Source organism: Schistocerca americana, chromosome 1, assembly GCF_021461395.2.
Source record: "Schistocerca americana isolate TAMUIC-IGC-003095 chromosome 1, iqSchAmer2.1, whole genome shotgun sequence".
Classification (NCBI taxonomy): Eukaryota; Metazoa; Arthropoda; class Insecta; order Orthoptera; family Acrididae; genus Schistocerca; species Schistocerca americana.
In genome coordinates, this window is record NC_060119.1 from 332646935 (window position 1) to 332670325 (window position 23391).

At 38.8% G+C, this 23391-nt stretch overlaps 1 protein-coding gene across 2 annotated transcripts in view; it reads left to right on the forward strand.

The window, feature by feature from the left end:
* Positions 1 to 23391, forward strand: part of LOC124622381 (carboxypeptidase D-like) — a 154507-nt gene that overhangs the window by 94706 nt on the left and 36410 nt on the right. For both annotated transcript variants that reach the window (XM_047148072.1, XM_047148080.1), the window contains exons 2-4: positions 6597 to 6821; positions 13289 to 13419; positions 17171 to 17307. In XM_047148072.1, the coding sequence (XP_047004028.1) occupies positions 6614 to 6821; positions 13289 to 13419; positions 17171 to 17307 (476 nt within the window). In that variant the 5' untranslated portion in view covers positions 6597 to 6613. The remainder of the gene's footprint in view (positions 1 to 6596; positions 6822 to 13288; positions 13420 to 17170; positions 17308 to 23391) is intronic.

Consider the following 23391-nt stretch of genomic DNA (forward strand, 5'->3'; position numbering starts at 1 on the left):
TTTCCGAGCGGGACGGCGTGGCGGTCCCCAGCACGAAGCCGCCCGGCGGTTTAGTGTCGAGGCCTGGTGTGTCAGGCAGCCTGTGGATTGTTTTTAAAGAGGTTTTCCATCTGTCTTGGCGAATGCGGGCTGGTTTCTCTTATTCCGCCTCAGTTCACTATGTCGGTGATTGTGCTGCGCAAACACTGTCTCCACGTACGCGTACACCATAATTACTCTACCACGCAAACCTTTGGGATTACACTCTCGTCTGGTATGAGACGTTCCCAGTGGGGTCGTGGTAAGGTGGGAAGTGGGAAGGGAGAGGGGTCCACTGGGGGCCGAACTGCACAATAACTCTGGGTTCACATTTGGTGCCACTGACGGCTACGGCTGGACGAAGCCTCTCCGTCGTTTCTAGGTACTCGGTTTGATTCACACAATACACACCTGTGGAATACGATAAACTAATATCTTTGATTGTAGGGTAGAATAGAATGATTCATTTTGTACATTGTTGCTAATAATGAGGGGTAGGTAGCCTGACCAAACTGTAGGTGTATATCATGAGAGACTCTGTTTCGTGGCCAGTTGGTTCACTTGATTTAATGCCATTTGCGTTTCTCCTGTGGTATCAGGTGGAAAGTCATATGTATGAGATTGAAGTGGGTCCCCTGACAAAAATTCTGGCTACCTGTGACTCTTTTCGAACAACACTGAAGTGGTCGAACCGTTCGACACGGCTATGTGCTCTGGTATTGCGCTTGCACAGAAGCTTGGGTTCGACACGGCTATGTGCTCTGGTATTGCGCTTGCACAGAAGCTTGGCGACATTACTTGAAACACCTATTAATGAATGTAGCACCAGAACAATAAAATTATTACACAAGTGTAATCTTCAGTATCAGAAGATCAACAAAAATATGGAATTTTGTCTCTTCGCTTATCACTTTCGATCTGTTCTTTTTTGGACAACGTTTCCCTGTCTCAGAGAGATACATTTGCCCTCCTGCGTCATTCCTGAATGTTTGAATCGTGCCAGCCTCTGTGGCCGAGCGGTTCTAGGCGCTTCAGTCTGGAACCGCGCGATCGCTACGGTCGCAGGTTAGAATCCTGCCTCGGGCATGGATGTGTGTGATGTCCTTAGGTTAGTTAGGTTTAAGTAGTTCTAAGTTCTAGGGGACTGATGACCTCAGATGTTAAGTCCCATAGTGCTCAGAGACATTTGAACCATTTTGTTTGAATCGCAATTACAGGAACACCCTGTTTGTACCGTTTGCATGAGACAGAATTAGTTGCAAAGGCGGAAATGCATAAAAACTAGCAACTCAGCAGACCACTGTATTACGTATTTGTTCATTTACTTTGCCAGACGTACCTGTACGTTAGCTAAAAGAAGATATCTCTTTCGCTTCCTGCAAGCGTAGGTTGTTAAATCGAAGCTACTTGGAGCTTGTGAATCACAGATTGCCAGTGTACTGTCTGCAACAGAGGCAGTCAACCCTTTTTACCTACCGTCCACTTTTGCGTCCCATTAGTATTAAAATTTTCTAACCGTCCACTGGGTCCACAGTAATGGTGACTTATGACGTAGGGAAATAACTTTACTTTAAGAAGTTTGTGAAGCATAATTGCAGCAAGTTAATAATAATCACTCACCAAATATCTTATGTCAAAATTTTATGATAATCTAGTGAAAACGTTTTTAAAGCCCCTACAGCCTACCGCCCACCACAAAACCTGGAACGCCCACTTGTGAGCGGCAGGGACCAGGTTGGTACCACTGCTCTAGAATAACATTCATTGTGATGTCGATATAAATGATTCGTAGCAAGAAGCATGAATGAATTACGATAATGATCAAACGCAATGCTAAGTTACAGGTGTCCCTGAACCCTGGGAAAAATGTCGACTGAAGTGATAGAAGTGTCGTCATGTCGTCAAAACACAATAAACATCTCGGACGATATATACGGTACCTATAATCACAGCCCGATGCAAGCTCTGTATACCAACATAAGCGCCAGTACGATAATCTCTAAATCTCCCCGACAAGCATGCGTTAGCACGACGAAAACAGTCCGCGGAACATGCTGTGTTGGATAATTATGTCTGTAAATGGTTTCCAAGTATCCGGCTTGCACTGTCCGTTCAAAAAAATCCGACACTTGTTTTATTTCTGGCGTATAAGCGACGTCAACGCAGTAAGTACACTGGCACTTGGAACTAACAACCGTAAACAATGTCAACGTTGTAGTGGTGTCACAAATCGCAATGGGCCAATGAACGAAACGCCTCTACATCAATTGTTCAAGACATTCTCCAGATTATTTTGAAGAACGGAAAAGTGTGTGCAAAATTTGCTGCCGCGACTGGACTGAAATGAAAGAGGCGGGCAACTCTGTTCTGGGAAAAATCGCGAGTGACGAGATTTGGCGGTAGCAATACCAACCTCGCACAAAACGACGAAGTGCAGAATGGGCCTCTCGTGGTTCGCCAAGATCTAAGAAGCAGCGAATATGACACGCGTGTTGAACAGCATCCCGAAGAAGGATTGCAGTTTCACATTCTTGTATGAACGTCATAGAGTGTCGTAGTCATGCGGTGACGACAACTGAAACATTAAAACTATCATCTTAACTTTTCTCTATTTTTGATTAACCCAGTCTTGAAACTTTTCGGAGATACGGTGTAAATGTGTTGGTTACCGAGAAAAGTTTATGCATCTCACTACATGCTTCGTACCGTTAATATGGAGATGGTTTTTTGAATATATGGCTCAGAGTTTTGATGATGATCTGTTGGGTACATCATTACTTTCTTAAGACGAGTTATGGGACTGGATTTTGTGCACTTTAGGTGACCAAGAGGATTCCGTGGTGTTTACGTCGTATCCCGAAAAAAGATCCCATCTTGCAAGATGAAAGTGCGCCAGTTCACACTGTCCTGGTGAAACAAATTCCCACCCTGGTCCCATAATGGCGTACCCGGGGACCCAGCCCGAACATTATTAAGCACCTGCGGTCCTGTGGTCGTAGGTAGAGGGTGATGCAGACTTTGTCATTTGGGGTGCCTTTCCGTCAAGAACCTTTTCGACTCAGGTTCAAAGAAATGGAACCAAGTCGCAACCCATCACAATGTTCTCTGAATACTCTAATCCTTTAATTTTTATGCTTACAAGTTGGCGGCTACTGTTGTACTTGTCTTTTTTGTGGTAGGAACGTTATGTGCACCAGCCAGCGCGTAACACGAAAAATTAGTGATTTTTGGCTTGTGACACTCTTCTTCAGCTTTTACTTGGCAGTCATGGATGACGTTATCGACTTTTTGTGTATCTCGTATCAGCGCACTGGCGGGTCATCTCTTCTACTTATGATCATCAAACGACATTCGCTCTTCAGCCTCCATCAGCGACAAATCCAGTGACTAATTGCGCTGGTAGGCCCATCCGCTGTAGGGTCACTCAAAATATTCTTCAGCTATTCACGAATGCGAATCAGCGTCTTATCTTCACTACTGAAGAATTTCGTCACAGCTCATTGACCAATACGTCAATGTGTCATTTTCCAAAACAATAGAATGTTATTGGTGTTACCACCTGTTAGCCGAATATGCTCAAATTTACGAGGAGTATAAATAAGCAAGAAATCAGCACCAAAGTCGGATTTGCTGCCTTTCTTGAGTCAAAGATTTCACGAATTAAAAGCGAAAGCCTTATGACCGACACTTATAATTGTATTGGTTCAAATGCTCCACTTGTTTCAATAACCATGTATAGCAGCTGCCTTTAACGGGGCCACACTGTAATATCTCACAAAATGATATATGTGGATGAGAACGTGAGCTTTGGAGTAATCCCATATGCGTCATATGATTGTCATACTTTCAAGTCCTCAGATTTTGGATTTCCTTGGTAGTACCATCCCCACTCGTTATCTGTGTTACTTTTTTCATTTACATTTTCTAATTTCTGTTGACACTGCAATTTTTCCCTTCGACTTCTCTTTCCATTGCCAGTTTAACTATTCATGGATGTCGTAGCAGATGTTTCACTAGCAGATGTTTCACTGACCTGTTCCCTCTTCTAACAAAGATTTTCCAGTTTATGTATGTTCTCTTTCCACATAAGTTTTAATAGCCCTTGCCGGCCGTGGTGGTCTAGCGGTTCTAGGCGATGCCGGCACGGTAGCTCAGCGTGTTCGGTCGGATGGCTACGTGCCTTCTGTAATAAAAAAACTGAGTTAATCGATCATCAACGAACTTAAACGGATGTCTTACGACGTCCGCCCCGAGCAGATGCAACGAACAAAAGCGAACAAAATGAGACTTAAAAAAAAAATAAAAAAAAAAATAAAAAAAAAGGCGCTCAGTCCGGAGCCGAGCAACTGCTACGGTCGCAGGTTCGAATCCTGCCTCGGGCATGGATGTGTGTGATGTCCTTAGGTTAGTTAGGTTTAAGTAGTTCTAAGTTCTAGGGGACTGATGACCATAGATGTTAAGTCCCATAGTGCTCAGAGCCATTTGAGCCATAATAGCCCTCTGCAGGACCGTTCTTCAAATGCTTCAAGTTTGTTTTTCTACTTTTTCCACGGTCCACGTTTCACTCGTACAAACGCTGTGCTCCAGAACACTGTTTCATGGGAGAAAGTGTAGCGGATTTGAATTTAACGCCCTACTGACTGTATTGTTGCAGAAATATTTTTCTCAGTTTCATTTTAATTTCTGATATCCGTAGAGTTCTTTTGTTGAAGAAATCTTCCTTTGTATGCTGTAGTATGACGTGGAAATCTTCCTTGGTTTTGTCAGCCATAACAATTTTTCTTGCTAGACTCCAGTTTTGATGTTTAGAAAATTGCTATCCTTCTTTCTACAACTCTCAAAGACTTCCACCTTTATTTTGCTAATGCTTGATTATCCATTCTTTAATGAACACTTTTTCTAAGATTTACCTACTTTTGGTCTTTTTCACATTTGAGAAGAATGCTGAATAGCAGGTTGTCTTGGACGCTCCTCTAGCAACAACACAGTCCAGTCATCATAGTGGTGTCGGATATCGTCTTTGAAGATGTCGTTCCATGCCGCTGGCAGTTGCTTTTGCAGTTAGTTGGAGGATTTTCCTAGTTACAGGGGCTGCACCAGATGGCATTCTGTCATGTACCGTTATCACACAGAGTCACTAGGTGATGACGCTTGTCATTGTGCTGTCCAGAGACGAAGATCTTGGAGCGTACTACGTGTGACCCAACAATTCTGCGTGCTGACGTTGTCCTAATGGAAGAATATATCTCAAATGAATGGGTTGCATCGTAAACTGAATTTGTTCTGGACTATTAAATCTTCTTTCGACAAACCCCTGTTCTGTCACTGTTGGCGGCTAAGAGTCACCAAGCCACTTGATGTTAGTCATGTTTTTCACTACCCGATACACTTCGATATTTGATGCTCTCATCACTAAATAAAACTTTGAGCCATCCTTCCCACCAGTTGAGTCTGTTGCCAGAGCATAGGAGGTGAGCTGCATAGAGATGAAGTTTGGGAGGAAATATTATGAGTAGTGCGTTCGCTCATAGCCTATCTTTAGCGTTCAAATTGTTCCAGCTGATACTGTGGCAGCAACATTGTTCCTTGTACTGAAAATGTCATCAGAATGACTACTCATGTGATTCAACAGCTCGGATGACTTCGCCGCCTGGGACCAGGTCTCCCTGTCGTTACCTTTCTTCGGAAGGACCATTAAGCCCCCCCCCTCCCCCTCCCCCCCCTTTGCACTCGCAAAGAAATGAACTCACTAATAATCAAATGATAGTATGAATTTGACAGGAGAGAGCACAGTGTTTTTAGAGGTGGCTGCTGACTAACTCAAATTACCTATCTATTGAAAAATTTTGCCAAACGAACCCACACAAAATAATAACCTTGGCATCTTTTGAGATCATAAGAGGATGCATGCCATAGTAAAGCGGCCCATGGATTGAACACTTTTGTGTCTCATTAGTGTTTCTCCAGTCTCGTCAATATTTGTAATATACCATCCACCTTACAGTTTCAATGTACTTTTTCTTAGATTCTTACAGTAGAAGTATATAGCTCTAATATACATTTTATTTCTCAGATCCAATTGCACATTCTTCTAAAACATTCAACTAGTTTTGATCTCTTTTGACCATCTACAGGTATAAAAACAAAGTAAAACCAAATATGTGCTCTCTTATATTTTACAAAAGTAAAAATGCATGGTACACATTGAGCACAGTTGCATACCACAGTACTGTGATATGTTGTTCTAACACAGACACAATAGGTTACTGATGCAAGTACATAGGTAAATTCTACATTTATGTAAAATACTTTGCTTCTTTACATACTTACTTTTACTTTGTTTTTAGATCCAAAGATGCTCCAGGGAGATTGAAACTATTCATAAATTTAAAAAGAATATGTAGATAGGACTTAAAAATAAATGATATATTAGAATTGTTTTAAAAATCAATACAGTTTCAGTTCTCTCAGGACGAATATGCCAGCTGTAGTGGAAGTATATAACTGTTTGCTTCTGCCACCTGTTACTATGTGTCACAGCTAGACTGTAGGAAATGCAACATCATTTATTTTCACAGAGAAGCAACGTGAAGCCATGTTCTGGTGCCAATCATTGCTCGTGTCAGCCGTGACATTGCTGCTGGCTGTGGGCAGCTCGAGAGAAGCACCGTCTATTGCGCCTACACTACCGGAGTTGCCTTTCAAGTACCACAGCAACAAGGAGATTGCAGAGCTGCTGCAAGTTTTTCGGGATGCTTTCCCAAACATGACCGACCTCTATTCCATTGGACAGTCCGTTAACAGTGAGTACCTACTGGTTGTTCCTGGTTCATGTATCATTTAATATGTAGTGTTTCAGGAAGCAAAGTAAAATATTCAATAGGCAGTTGTGATAAGACATTTGAATTAAAATGATCATATCAATACCAATGAAGACTTGGCACTAGAGAAATGATCATAACAACATGAATAAAGACTTATCAATGAGTAAAATAAAGTTTTATGCAACTGTTGACTTGGAGATTCTTGATAGTTACCAGAGCTGCCTAAATTGAATGACCTTCTTTCCTCATGCACAAAAGCGTGAAGTCTGAGTGCTTTGTAATAAGTCTGTCCATCAAGTGCAGGTGACTGTGATAAATATGCGTAAAGGTTAACATCTTGTTAGTATTTTATAAATAGATGAATGGAGAAGGTGAAACCACGTTATGGCAAATATGTTTTTATTATTACTATTTCTTTTTTGGCCATTTCCCAGTGCTTTATGAATTTTCAAGTATATTACCAGTAAGGTTATAAATTCTTTAACAATTTTATAATTAGTTTTAAAGATACTATATTATTTTGATGAGGGGGAGCCAGTGTGTTAGTTGGCAATGATTAATGAGATCTTGTTAATTGTTATATGAACTCAGTTTACTGGTTTACATTTGTAAAAAGAATGTAATTGATATCTCCTACTGTTATTGGATCATATTCACAGTAAGGATTACTTCGAACGCGTATTCAAGAAAGACAGGTGGTGTATGATCCATGATTAAATCTTGAGCAAACTATGGAACTTACAAACTTTTTATTCACCTTATCTGTGTGGAACTAATAGTTCCCTCCCTGTATTGCATGTTGAATAGCACTAAGAGATATTTTGAACTAAGCATCCCCATCTGATGAACGTATCACCATGCACAGTGTCAAATGCCCTTACTCAATGAGATCCTGAGGGAAGATTTAATGAAAAATATTGGAGTGAAGTCTGGAGATTGGAAACTCTTACAGCAGCAACTCTCCTCACAAAGCCAGTGAAATATGGGCAAGTAAAATTTCCTCTCTCATCACAACTCAGACCAGCTCCCTCCAAGTCCAGTGCACTGTAGAACAGTGTGTTAGAGGTCTCTGCTACAGGAAAGCAATGATAGTGTGGAGCCAGAGCATACACAAGAATAGCTGATGTGGTATCATTCATTTGTCCTCCAGTTCACTTCAGGTGTCATTTAAAAATCCTGACCAGTGGGGTGTGAGCATTGGGATGGGGATGGGTTTAGAGGTCACTTTTTTATGTTTTCCTCAAACAACTTAAAAACTGTGGCTTCCAGTGAAAATGTTTTCAGCGCAAAACTAAACTACATAAAATTCCTACAAAAAGGGTCTTTGTAATTTTTTCTCTAGGACTAGAAGTTTAGGCCTTTGAAGGATGGAAAAATCACAGATTATTAAAAATATTGTGCTAGTGGTATAAAATTAATGTTTATATTTAAATGAAGTGGATTAGAAACAAATATTAAATGTGTGTACCACCTCTGAGTGCAGTAGAACCATATTTAAGGATAAACTGTGCTCCGGGAGTGTAACAGGATGTAGTGGGGAGATATAGTTGGGTAGAAGCGTGAGGAAAGGCAGGTTTCCAGACTGCATTCATGCACTTCCCTCCCACACAATTCTGCAAACTGAAGGTTGAGAAAGTGATTCACCAATCCATCTATCCCCGTACATCAGAAGAAGCAACTACAGTGTGTTTCACAAAGTTATAAGGGTCTCCACAGGGTTCCTTATTAGACACTGATGGTGCAGTGCACACACAGGCCCAGGGAGAGTGTGTGCATTAGGGTCATTAGTAACTTGACAAAAGAGTTGTTGTCAAATCTTTGACAGAAACTCTGAAAAATTTAATTCACAGTATCAAGATACTGATTGCTTCAGTACACAAATACCAATTCTACATCTACATCTACATTATACTCTGCAAGCCACCTAAAGGTGTGTCGTGGAGGGCACTTTACGTGCCACTGTCATTACCTCCCTTTCCTGTTCCAGTTGACTATGGTTCGCAGGAAGAACGACTGCTGGAAAGCCTACATACACGCTCGAACCTCTCTAATTTTACATTCGTGATCTCCTCGGGAGGTATAAGTAAGGGGAAGCAATATATTCGATACCTCATTCAGAAATGCACGCTCTCGAAACCTGGACAGCAAGCTACACTGCGATGCAGAGCCCCTCTCTAGCAGAGTCTGCCACTTGAGTTTGCTAAACATCTCCGTAATGCTATCACTCTTACCAAATAACCCTGTGACGAAACGCGATGCTCTTCTTTGGCTCTTCTCTAACTCCTCTGTCAACCTGACCTGGTATGGATCCCACACTGATGAGTAGTACTCAAGTATAGGCCGAACGAGTGTTTTGTAAGCCACCTCCTTTGTTGATGGACTACATTTTCTGACTCTCCCAATTAATCTCAACCTGGCACCCACCTTACCACCAATTAATTTTATATGATCATTCCACTACAAATCGTTCCATATGCATACTCCCAGATATTTTACAGATGTAACTGCTACCAGTGTTTGTTCTGCTATCATATAATCATACAATAAAGGATCCTTCTTTCTATGTATTCACAATACATTACATTTGTCTATGTTAAGGGTCAGTTGAAACTCCCTGCACCAAATGCCCATCCGCTGCAGATCTTCCTGCATTTCACTGCAATTTTCTAATGCTGCAACTTCTCTGTATACTACAGCATCATCCGCGAAAACCCGCATGGAGCTTCCGACACTATCTACTAGGTTATTTATATATATTGTGAAAAGCAATGGTCCCATAACACTCCCCTGTGGCACGCCAGAGGTTACTTTAATGTCTGTAGACGTCTCTCCATTGAGAACAATATGCTGTGTTCTGTTTGCTAAAAACTCTTCAATCCAACCACACAGTTGGTCTGATATTCCGTAGGCTCTTACTTTATTTATCAGGCTACAATGCGGAACTGTATCAAATTTCTTCCGGAAGTCAAGGAAAATGGCATCTACCTGGGAGCCTGTATCTAATATTTTCTGGGTCTCATGAACAAATAAAGTGAGTTGGGTCTCACATGATTGCTGTTTCCGGAATCCATGTTGACCCCTACAGAATAGATTCTGGGTTTCCAGAAATGACATGATACGCGAGCAAAAAACATGTTCTAAAATTTTACAACAGATCGATGTCAGAGATATAGGCCTATAGTTTTGTGCATCTGCTTGATGACCCTTCTTGAAAACTGAAACTACCTGTGCTCTTTTCCAATCATTTGAAACCTTCTGTCCCTCTAGAGACTTGCGGTACATGGCTGTTAGAAGGGGGGCAAGTTCTTTCGCGTACTCTGTGTAGAATTGAATTGGTATATATGAAGTGCATATTGGGCCTGATGATGGTATTATTGAGATGCCAAAGCTGGTTGTCTAAATTAAATAACTTCTCAAAACGTATGGTTGTTTGGAAACCTTCTCTGGTAAATATTTGACCATCATCTGTCCCATGTCTACAATGGATCAACAGAGAAAATTATTCTAAGTCCAGTTTTAAACATCTACAGGATGTACTGTGTGTTTCAGATAGAGCATCCTACACTGAGCATAAATCAGCACTTGTATAGTGAAGTTTTCTGAAAACACTTCGTCATCTGCTTTCAGAAACTTGCTGGACTTGTATTCTAAAGGTGTGCAAAGAGAAATTTAATGGGGGCAGAAAAGCTTAGATCTACGTCTATGAAAAGTGTATGACAACAGGACATCTCAAATTCTTTCAAGTACCATCTACCTTCTTAGAATCTAAGTTTTGCAACTGATTTACGCAACTTAAAGTGTTTTTTGATATTTAAGTGAATGTTTTCATCCCTGCTAAAAAATCTAGTTTTTTTTACTTTAATGGTTTTGTATGAAAGGAAAGGAAAAAGTTCAAATCATATCTGCTCCACAGTCAGTGATTTCTGGGCTGTTTATAATTTGAAGCTATCATGACATTTTTAGTGACCTAATTTCTATAACACACTATGATTATCATGAAGCATTGATGACAGATAATTGACCACCCAGTGCAAACAACTCACAGAGATCTATACCTTCATTTACATACATACTCGCCAAATCACTATGAAATGCACACATCTGTTGAAGAAAGCCCTAAGATGCTCACATTCCATTTGACAGCACCACAAATGCACTCAGCAGTGAGGCACATAAAGAGCCAGGCAAGTATTCTTGTTTTCTTGGAGCATGCAATTAATTACACTGACATGCGAGGTGTGGCTAGAAAAAAACTGGACTAGTACTGGTGAAACAATAAAACGAATGCAATAAGGCTGAAAGTCGCGTGGCCTGTCACGTGACTCTCGCTCCGCCTACTGCTAGAGTTTCATCTGCCTTTTGCACTCAGTCTGCCCGTGGCGTCTGTTTTAAGTAGTTGACGATTTGTCTGTGCGTCGGAAAATGTTGAGTGTACAGAAAGAACAGCGTGTTAACATCAAATTTTGTTTCAGACTAGGAAAATCTGCAAGTGAAACGTTTGTAATGTTACAACAAGTGTACGGCGATGATTGTTTATCGCGAACACAAGTGTTTGAGTGGTTTAAACGATTTAAAGATGGCCGCGAAGACACCAGTGATGACACTCGCACTGGCAGACCATTGTCAGCAAAAACTGATCCAAACATTGAAAAAATCGGTAAATTTGTTCGACAAGATCGCCGTTTGACAATCAGAGCAGTGTCTGAGTTAACAGGAGTTGACAAGGAAAGTGTTAGGCAGATTCTTCATGAAAGTTTCAACATGAACAAAGTGTGTTCAAAAATGGTTCCAAAGTGTCTCACAATTGAACAGAAGGAACGCCGAAGAATGATTTGTTCTGACATCCTGGAAAACATTGAAAGTGATCCCACCTTTTTACAAAATGTTATTACTTGCGATGAATCGTGGTTTTTTACTTACGATTCCGAAACTATACGCCAATCGATGCATTGGAAAACTCCTGGTTCTCCACGACAAAAAAAAAGCACGAATGTCAAAATCGAAATTCAAGGCAATGATGATTGTTTTTTTTGACATCAAAGGGATTGTGCACATTGATTGGGTACCAGAGGGACAAACAGTGAATCAGCATTACTACATTTGCGTCCTGGCTACCCTACGTGAGCGAGTACGGAGAAAACGGAACGATTTGTGGAGAAAAAAGTCATGGATGCTTCACCAAGACAATGCCCCAGCTCACAGCGCATTGTCAATAAAGACGTTTTTGGCAAAACACAACATTCCCATCTTAGATCATCCACCCTACTCACCTCATTTGGCCCCCTGTGACTTTTTTCTTTTCCCTAAAGTCAAGTCAGCTTTGAAAGGAACTAGATTTGAGACTGTTGAAGCAGTAAAAGAAAAAGCGACGGAAGTAATGTATGGACTTACCAAAAATGATCTGCAGCATTGCTATGAACAGTGGAAAATTCGTATGGAGCGGTGTAGAGACCGAGGAGGAGAGTACATTGAAGGAGATAACATGAAATTGTAAATAAATGTTTTTTCCAGCATCAGTCCGGTTTTTTTCTAGCCGCACCTCGTATTTAGAGTGCTTGGAATGCTTCATAGATGGGCTGAACATAGATAATTTATTCTGTAGGAGAACAAAGGAGCATTCATGATCTTGCAGCAGGTTTCATTATAGTTCCTGTGTAAATAAGAAAGGCAGATGAACCATTTCAACCTGCACCTGCACTTACCTTTAATACATCCTGTTAGAAATAGGTATGCATCACAAAATGTGCTTTCCAATTCTTTTTTCCCTCTCAGTTTTGGTACCACCTGTCTGTCTGGCTTATTTTATGTTTAGTTGATATAATGGTGACATTTCTGCATTATTGCTGAGCTATGTACCATGTGCCAGAGAGTTGGCAAAAGTACAAAAGTTGGTCAGTAGCTGTTGTATCACATAGAAATGAGATGTTTCTAGATGTTAAGAGTGAACACATGTTGTCCATTATTGAATTTCAGGTGATCTGTTGCATTTTGCTCAATGTGTACACTGTTAAATTCAAAGCTAATTGCTACTGCACCACTGTTACCCGCACATTTTTTACTATGGCAGTTATCGTGATGAGGTGGTTTTGAACAAATAAAGATGTGATAACAGATGCCTGACTTTGCAGTCTGTGGAGAACAGAGATGGAGTGACTTGTGTTTGGCCATAATGATCAGTTTTTGATTAATGCCCAGAGATCTCATGTGACTCTTATTTAGTTAGTTGGTGAACAATACATGTATGTGTGTGTGTGTGTGTGTGTGTGTGTGTGTGTGTGTGTGTGTGTGTGTGTGTGCACATGCATTTTGAAGGTTACATATGCTTACACATGAGTATGCAGACTAATTTAGTTAATTAGTTATTTGTAGTAAACTCTAATCTTAATTTTTTTGTCAATGAAATCTTCTCCAAAACACTAAATGAACTTTGATCCATTTTTCCACAGAACAAGAACTGTGGGTTCTTCAAGTGTCAGCTGCAGAAAAAGATCAGATAGGAATTCCTAATGTCAAGTTGGTAGCCAACATACATGGTAATGAACCATCTGGACGAGAAATTATTTTGCAGCTTATAAAGGTATGTAAAAGATAATGCTGCCATGCCTATACCTGCATCCACAAATAGTGGGAATAACTTTACAAAGTTAATTTAAATCTGTAACAACTCTGTCTTATAGTCATAATTCAAACATTCTGGATCATAATCATTATTTTCTTCACTCATATACATACATACACATATTAATCCTTGTTCCATAGATCATGAATACGACATTTCATAATGATGTGGAACGTGTCACTTTAACATAAGTTATGCGCCTATGTCACAATCATCTGCCTGTACCCTAAAGCCGTTTAGATTCTTATTCAGAGATGTTTGAAATTATAGCTGTCTTTCCTTTTATTATTCAGTGCTTAAGTCTTTCTTGTAATTTATCAACTGAGCTACATGAAATATAGATCTGATTCATAGAGATCATTCACTTTATTTTATGTAGAATATGTTCACCTGTTACAGTCTCAGTTTTACTTCTAGTCCCTCACAAGGAATTTGCATGAAAGGCTTTAAAAAGTTAATGTGGTGAAAGAAAAAGAAGTGTGTTGCATCCTGGTAGAGGCCTACACAATTTTTAACCCTTGCCTGATGTTAAGTACTCACACAGTGCTAATCTGTAAACAATACTGGTTAATAAAATATCCAAACATTGCCTAAATTTCATAAATTTTTGTCCTAAACAAAGCCAATTTCTTTGTAAGAATACAGTATCAGTATCTGAATCATCTAAGCAAGTAAACTGGCCGAAGATTTTCCGTTTGTGTTATGAATAATATTATGTGTCCCACACGACTGATTATCAGCTATAGTGTTGGGTTAGTAACATTTTTCTATAATTTTAATAAACACAACAGATATACATAACAGAGACTTTAGTAATCAATAATATATTCTTCTTCACTATTCACAACAATCTGCCAATTCTGGAGTAACTTTTAGATTCTGTGGCTGTGGAAATTGTATGGTTTTGAGGTGAAGAACTTGTCAAGCCATATTTGGAGTGCATTTTCATGAAGAAAGGAAGTTCTTTCAAGGTTGCCTGTTAGAGAATGGAAAAGGTAAAAATCTGGGGGTGCAATACCAGGTGAAAAAAATGGATGTGGAATGACTTCCCAACCCAAGTCTTGTGTAGTGCTTTTTGTCAGTCTAGCAGAATGCAGGCGGGAGTAGCATCACTTCACACAGCTTTCCTAGTTATTGATCTAGGATTGTGTCTGTAATACATCTCAGTTGTTGACATCTCGGAGAAGCAGTTTGTAGTCTGCCACCAGATGCATAACATTATCTTTTGTGCATGCATGCAGATCTTTGTAGGGAAAGTTGCTGCTTTGTTTGCACTCAACCATTTCTTTCTTTTTTATTATGTTAGCATAAAGACACCATTTTGTCAGTCTAGCAGAATGCAGGCGGGAGTAGCATCACTTCACACAGCTTTCCTAGTTATTGATCTAGGATTGTGTCTGTAATACATCTCAGTTGTTGACATCTCGGAGAAGCAGTTTGTAGTCTGCCACCAGATGCATAACATTATCTTTTGTGCATGCATGCAGATCTTTGTAGGGAAAGTTGCTGCTTTGTTTGCAATCAACCATTTCTTTCTTTTTTATTATGTTAGCATAAAGACACCATTTCTTATCACCAGTAATGATAAAGGATGGGAATGGTTGGTGTTGTTCAAAAACCAATTGATGACGAACAAGCATAGATGGCCACCTGCTGATTTATGTGATTTTTGTTTAGAGCAAGCAGTACTTATACACCAGATTTTTGGACCTTGCCCATTGCCTGCAAATGTATCATGATTATGGAATGATTGCAGTTCATTGCAGTTGCCAGTTCTCAAGTGCAATGATGTGGAACATTGTGAATTAATTCATTTAAACAGTCTTCATCAGACCCCAAAGGTCTTCCTTGATGTGGAGAGTCACTAATGTCAAAACGATCCTCTTTAACATGAGAAAACCATTTTCTTGCACACGCTGTGCCCACTGGTATTATTACCATACAAGGCACAAATGTTTTGGGATGCTTCTGCTGCTGTCACCCCTATTGAACTGCTGCTGTCACCCCTATTGAACTCAAACAAAAGAATATGTCAGAAATGTTCTGATTTCACCACTTGGCACTCCATTTTCTAACATACACAGCTCCACTCACTATCTCCAAATGACAAAATGACAACATGTAAACTCAAATAGCAACAGTGAACTACAAATAAAAGTGACAATTGATAAATAAACCTATAGCAACCAGAATGCCAACATGCAAAACAAAAGCAGTATGAACTTATGCACCAACCTAATATAACTGTACCATACTACCTAAAACTGTCCGTATGGGTCTACAAAAGTAAGCAAATAGTCAAAAATGTAGAGACCATGTTTATCAGAAATGTACCACCCAAATCAAAAGGAAAGAGGGTGGATAATTCATATACTGCTCTAAATGGCAATTGAAAATGAGAAAAATTAGTATAATGCTGAGAAAAGTAAATTAAGGTTGGCCTAAAAAAAATAAGTTACATAACTTTTTGTTAAGAGAAATGGGCTTCAAGTGTACATCAGGATTATTACATTTAATGCAAAAGTGGTATCAGATAAAGCGAAGAGTGAATCATTTATTTTCTTGCAAGTTTCATTGAGCCCAATGCTATTAGATTTGTCAAGATATTGAAAAACTGAGTGTTTTTACAATAATTTATGGAAACAGTAGAGCACAATATGATAGTCATAATAAAACTCAAATCAACTAGTGCTATGTAAAAAAAAATTAAATAAATAAAAATAAATCTTCCACTAAATGGGACATCTCAGTTGCACAACAACTCCACACATACATACTTATTTATGATAAAAAATCACTAATTGAGTAGTATGGCTTGTGTAAGAAGTATTCTTCCAATTTGCTCACAAATTTTGTTTACATGAAGAGAAAGAATTTTGATTTCTCTAGGTAGAGTATTGAAAACTTGCATGCCACACTAATTCACTCCCTTTTCCACATACGTAAAATTTGTCTGGTGTTAATGATATCAACTATTGATTTTGAAAAATAGAGTTGTTTTTATCAAAGAAACATACAATCGTGAATATATACTTAGATATCATTGTAAAAACCTGCATTTTCTGGAACAGGTTCCTGAAAGAGTGTCTTGAAAGAAAACTAATCATAATGTGTCTAACTCTCTCTGAGTTCCAAATATTTATTGCCAGGATCTTATACCCCAAAAGATGATGCTGGAAGGCAATAGTACATGGAAATATCTAGAGTAAGCATCTCTGATGGCATCCTTATTTGTGGATGATGCAGTTATGCATAAGGCAAGAGCTGCAGAATCAAGTTTTTTTCCAATTTAATTTCCTGTCAGTGTACAGAACTAAGAACTTAGAAGATGCCACTTGCTGTATTTACCGTCCATTACATTTTATATTTATGCTCTGTAGTTCTCTCTGTGTCACGGGAAATTGTACTGTTTAGTAATGGGGGATTATTATTATTTTGCATCCAGAGGGTCCTTTGCAGCTAAACCAATTAAGGATATCATTAAGTACACTGCCAGTAGAAGTTTTTAGGAATTTTCTTGCTGTTTTGTCCACTAGGAGAGAAGTATCTTTTGCAAAGAGGGTGAATTTGATCACTCCATTTATTCTACAAGTGGCAGAGGACAAAAACTCTACAAATTAGAATGTAATGTCGCATGTTATTTAGAACAGTATAGAAGAAAATATTGGTGAACTTAATGTTTCCTTCTTTTATCAATTTCATTCCACAGCTACTGCTCAGTACATATGGAAATGATGATAGAATTACATGGCTGTTAGATAATACCAGAATACATTTCCTGCCTACAATGAACCCTGATGGTTTTGATAAGGCAGAAGAAGGAAAATGTGGTGATGGCCGAGGAAGGTAAGTGTCTTTTGTGTGTAAGTTTACCATTCTGGATAATAAAACACTTTCTTCAGATTAAGTGATCCTCTCTGCTAAACTGTCTCACTGGAACATAAACTGTAATAATAGTAATAATAATAAAAGCAATTTATTGGTGTTAATTATTGCTGTATGAGGTAATGAAGTTTTGTTTTACAACAATTATTTACACTCTTTGCACTCTGTAGTTTTAAAAATATATGGCCTGTCACACAAGCTGTTCCCCTTCAAGCATTCCTGCCAAGTATTTTTTCTCAACCTGACTGTAACTGTTATTGGTTCTCAACTGGTCTACTCTCAGTTCAAGCCTGTACTGGTATAATACTATCTAAAGTTATTTTTCTATGGCTTTCTTCACACAGACACCTTTAAAAAATATCAAACAGCATTTATCATTTTACTTTTGTAAAAAGATTCAACTCATTGAGTTATTTGTTCTCTAGTGAACAGCAAAAACTTTGCAGCTAATGTTCAGCATATCTAATGTTCAGTGTATCTCTTGTTGGAGAGCTGTAAGCAACTTGGTTGATATGTTCCTCTACATCAGCATCAACATACAGATTCAGAAAACCACTGTGCAGTGGAAGACTGAGGGCACTTACCATTGTATCACATGTTAGATAGCATTTCCTCCCATGCATGGAATGAAGGAAGAATGTCTCTGTGTATGCTGTAAATAGTCTAATCTTGTCTTCATAGTCTCTGTGGGGGCATTAAACAGAGGGCTGTAGTATATTCATATATTGTTCACTTAATACTGGTTCTTCAAACTTTGTAAATAGGCTTTCACAGGATAATTAGCATCCAACTTCAAGAATCTGCCAATTCACTTTTTCTAGCATTTCTGTGATGCTGTCCCTCAGTGAAACAAACCTATGACAGTTTTTGTTGCACGTCTGTATATGCAGGGGTTAGAGTATACATGTAAATATTTTTATTTGTGACTAAGGACAGAGTATTAAATGACATTACATCAGTATTTACTTCATTTACAGACTAACAGTTATAGCTATAGGTGTAGTATGCTTTTAGGTTGGTTAGTACCTCCAAGTACATGCAGCAAGCACAAGTCATCAATGCTTGTTTTCCCCTGGGCAGTAGGTCAGGTCTTGAAGTGTGGATGCAAAATGGGTAATCTGTACTGACAAGTATGGTGCACTTAGGGGTTGCAGTTATGACCATGCAGAAAACATGAGGTGATTAGAAAACTGAGCTGATGTAAGTGATGGGATAACGATATGCACATATGTAGATGACAGTGGTGTCACATATACAAGGTATAAAAGGGCAGCGCATTGGCAGAGCTGTCGTTTACACTCAGGTGATTCATGTGAAAAGGTTTCTAATGTAATTATGGCTACACAACAGGAACATATAGACTTTGAAAGCAGAATTGCAGGTGGAGTTAGATACATGGGGCAATCCATTTTGGAAATTCAATATTCTGAAATCCATAGTGTCAAGAGTGTGCCAAGAATACTGCACTTCAGGCATTACCTCTTACCATGGACAAGGCAGTGCCCAACGATGTTCATTTAACAACCGAGAGCAGCAGTGTTTGCATAGAGTTGTGGGTGTTAACAGACAAGCAACATTGCATGAAATAACCACAGAAATCAATGTGGGATGCATGACAAAAGTATCTGTTAGGATATTGTGGTGAAATATGGTGTTAATGGGCTATTGCATCAGACAATTGACATGAGTGTCTTTGCTAAAAGCACAACATTGCCTGCAACACCTCTCCTGCGCTCATGACCATATCGGTTGCACCCTAGATGACTGGAAAACCATTGTCTGATCAGATCAGTCCCAAGTTCAGTTGGTAAGAGCTGAGGGTAGTGTTCAAGTATGGCACAGACTCCATGAAGCCATGGACCTATGTTGTCAACAAGGTACTGTGCAAGCTGGTTTGCAGCCAAACTATAATTGCATTTTTTGTGGATGACAATGCTCCAAGTCACTGGCCACAGTTGTTCACAACTGGTTTGAAGAACATTCTGGACAGTTCAAGTGAATGATTTGATCACCCACATTGCCTGACATGAATCCCATCAAGCATTTATGAGACATAATCGAGAGGTTAGTTCATGCACAAAATTGTGCACAAGCAACATTTTCACAAAATTTACGATGGCTACTGAGGCAGCTTGGCTCAATATTTCTACAGGAGTCTTTCAACAACATGTTGAGTCCATGCTACATCAAGTTACTGCAGTATGCTGGGCAGAAGGAAATCTGACATGATATTGGGAAGTATCCCATGACTTTTGTCATCTCAGTGTAAATTAAGTGATGTGTTTGCAGGAAGAGTGTTAGATGCAGAGAAAAAGCAACTAATGCACTATAGCAGGTAAAATAGAGGTACCAACAATCACATTATCTGCACTTATACTCCTAACACCCTGTATGTTCAATATCCTCAGTCCTATGTGGTATGGGTCCCATGAACTTGATCAGTCTTCTAACATGGGACCAATAAATCTTTAGTAAACATTCATCTTTGTAGACTGACTACATTTCCCTGATGCCATGCCAATGGACTGAAGTCTGCTACATGCTCTTTACCTATAACTGAACCTATCTGAGCAATCCATTTCATATCCCCACAAATCGTTACACTCAGGTATCTGCATTATTTGACTGATTCCAAAGAGCATTGACCTTATAGTCATACAATACAATATTTTGTTAAGTGCAAAATTTTACATTTCTGACATTTAAAAAAAAGTTGCCTGTTTTTACACCACTTGAAAATCTTATCAAGTTCCAGCTGAATATTTTTGTAGCTTTTCTCAGACAATACAACATTATATAAAACTGCATCATCAGCAAAAAGACTGAGATTACCATAATATACATCATGAACAATTGGGTTCCAAAACACTTATCTGTGTCACGCCAGTAAATCTGTTGACAAGTCTCCATCTAAAACAAAATACTGTGTCTTCACTATGAAGAAATCCTAAAACCATTCACAAATTTTGTTTGAAATCTCATATAGTCCTACTTTTGTTAATGAGCATTGCTATGGTGCTTACATACATACATACATTAATCTTGTTCCATAGATCTTGAATATGACATTTCAAAATGATGTGAAACGTGTCACTTTAATATAAGTTTTCTTGACACAAAATAATTAATTAATTAATTTTTTACAGTTACTACGTCATATCTAAGAATTCATCTATTGAGTAGAAGGAGGTGTCATTCAGAAAGTCTTTTAATTTGCTTTTAAATGTTGGTTGGCTATCTGTCAGGCTTTTAATACTATTTGGCAAATGACTAAAGATTTTTGTGTCAGCATAATTCACCCCTTTCTGTGCCAAAGTGAGATTTAATCCAGAATAGTGAATACCATCCTTACTTCTAGTGTTGTAGCTACACACTTTGCTGTTATTTTTGAAATGGGATGGGTTATTAATGACAAATTTCATAAGTGAATATATGTATTGTGAAGGTACTGTGAATATCCCACGTTCCTTAAATAAATGTCTGGAAGGTGATCTTGGGTGGACTCCAGCTATTATTCTGATTACACGCTTTTGTGCAATGAATACTTTCTCTCTTAATGACGAATTGCCCCAAAATATGATGCCATATGAAAGCAGTGAATGAAAATAGGCAAAGTAGGCTAATTTACCGATATGTTTATCACCAAAATTTGCAATAACCCTAATAGCATAAGTAGCTGAATCTAACCATTTCAGCAGATCATCAATGTGTTTCTTCCAATTCAGTTTCTCATCAATGCACACACCCAAAAATTTTGAGTATTCTGCCTTAGCAACAGACTTCCATTCATAGTCTATATTTATCAATGGTCTTATGCCATTTACTGTACAGAATTGTATAAACTGTGATTTTTAAAAATTTAGTGAGAGTACATTTGTAGAGAACCACTTAATAATTTTCTGAAAGATATTATTTGCAATTTCCTCAGCTGATTCATGCTTCTTGAGTGTGATTACTATACTTGTATCATCAACAAAAAGAACTAACTTAGCATCATGAATAGAGAGTGGCAAGTCGTTAATATATTTTAAGAACAATAAGGACCCAAGACTGAACCCTGTGGGACACCATTCTTGATACCTCCCCAGTTAGAGGACTCTGCTGGTTTTTGTAGACTACCTGTACTGTTAATTTCAACCTTCTGCATAAGTCACTTATGCTTGGTCAAATGCATTTTGGAAGTCAATAAATACTATGTGTATCTGGTTGTATTGATTCATGGATTTTAGGAGCTCATGTGAGAAAAGCATGACTAATGTTTATGGTGTCCATTCTAGTTTGCATGAAGATCATTCAGTTTGAAATATCTAAGTATGTTTGCGCTCAGAATACCTAATAAAGATTTTACAACAGATGGACACTGGTGAGGTTAGATGATAGTTTTGTGATCATTTCTGTTACCTTTCATGTGGATATTGATGTAGAGTTACTGGGCACAGTTTTTTTGTTCAAGGGATCTGCATGATACTATGTTTAAGAGTAGCTTCTCCAGGACATCCCACATAGTTCTGAGTTGCCTGTTTTGTGTTATAAGTGACTTATTTTTCTTTGAAACTTTTTAACAATCCATGAGGTGTAAAAACATATCAATTATATTTCAATAAATTTACATGTTATGCAGTAGTATAAGTCTTAGCTACCATTTCTGAAATCCATCCAGAATAGCTTCTCCCCTGTGGTCATTTTCGATCCATTGAGGCCTGCTATATTAGATCAAAAATTAAACCACCCTCTACCATGAAATCCATTATGAATCATGTATAACTGCTTTGTTACTGAAAAATGGTTACTGTTGATAGTGGATTTCATACTTCAATTACAGAAACCATCAAATGTCTTATACATTTAAACATGCTATATAAATCAATTTCCACAAGTTACTAGAGTCAATTGCTCTTGTGTTTCTGGTGACAGTTTGAAATTAGCGTTATCTCCCTGTCTCTCAAAAATGCTACTGGTCTGCATGCAACTTTTATTGTAAGGGGCCTACTTCTAATCGAATTTCAATAAGATGTAACAATCATGGAAATAATATGCTAATCATAACTGTTTTGGTGACCGAGCGAGGTGGCGCAGTGGTTAGACACTGGACTCGCATTCGGGAGGACGCCGGTTCAATCCCGCATCCGGCCATCCTGATTTAGGTTTTCCGTGATTTCCCTAAATCGCTCCTGGCAAATGCCAGGATGGTTCCTTTCAAAGGGCATGGCTGACTTCCTTCCCCATCCTTCCCTAATCCGATGAGACCGATGACCTCGCTGTCTGGTCTCCTTCCCCAAAACCAACTGTTTTGGTGAATAATACAATACTCAAGTACTTCTGCAATTTCTAAACACATTCAGCTCTTTAGCCATTGAATAATTATGAACTGGATCACCTCAAAATGTTGTCGTCAGCCATGATGATGAAACAGTACTTATGTTAACTGTTGGCACATATATCATGAAATTTAGTACATTGTGACAATATATACCTCAACAACAAATATCATGAAAAGCTCAGATTCTTTATTCTGAAATAAGTTTATTCAGCTGTACAGTTCATATTTTAACTCCAACATTGACATATATTTCTTGCTGTGTGTTTGTTGATTGAACTGTCTGTGGAGTACTGCTATTTCCTAGTGTCCAATGGGCACAATATTTTGGTGTTCAGGCATGTCACCATCAGCAGTGCATTGGTGAATTGATCTCCTGAGGGCACACATTCAAATTAAATACCTCTCCCCCCACAAGCCATGTCATAGAGAGTTTGCCCCTGAAAGTGTATGGCCAAGGAGGTTAACAGTGGCAGCCCATGTGGGGGTAGTTACTCCATCTGTCCTGGCCACTAGAATTTTGTGTTTGCTGATTATCTTCTTCATTAGATCTAATGCTGGTTCCTGGGCAGGCCTTGCTGTGATTGCATCTGCAGTCCCTATTGATAAGGCTGCTTCTAGTGGGTTTTTCAATGATATTTCTAATGGCAATGTCCCAGTGTCTGGAAGTGTGTCCTAAAATCCTGGTAGGTTCTTAATTTTTTTTATGAGTTTCAGACAAACAGTAT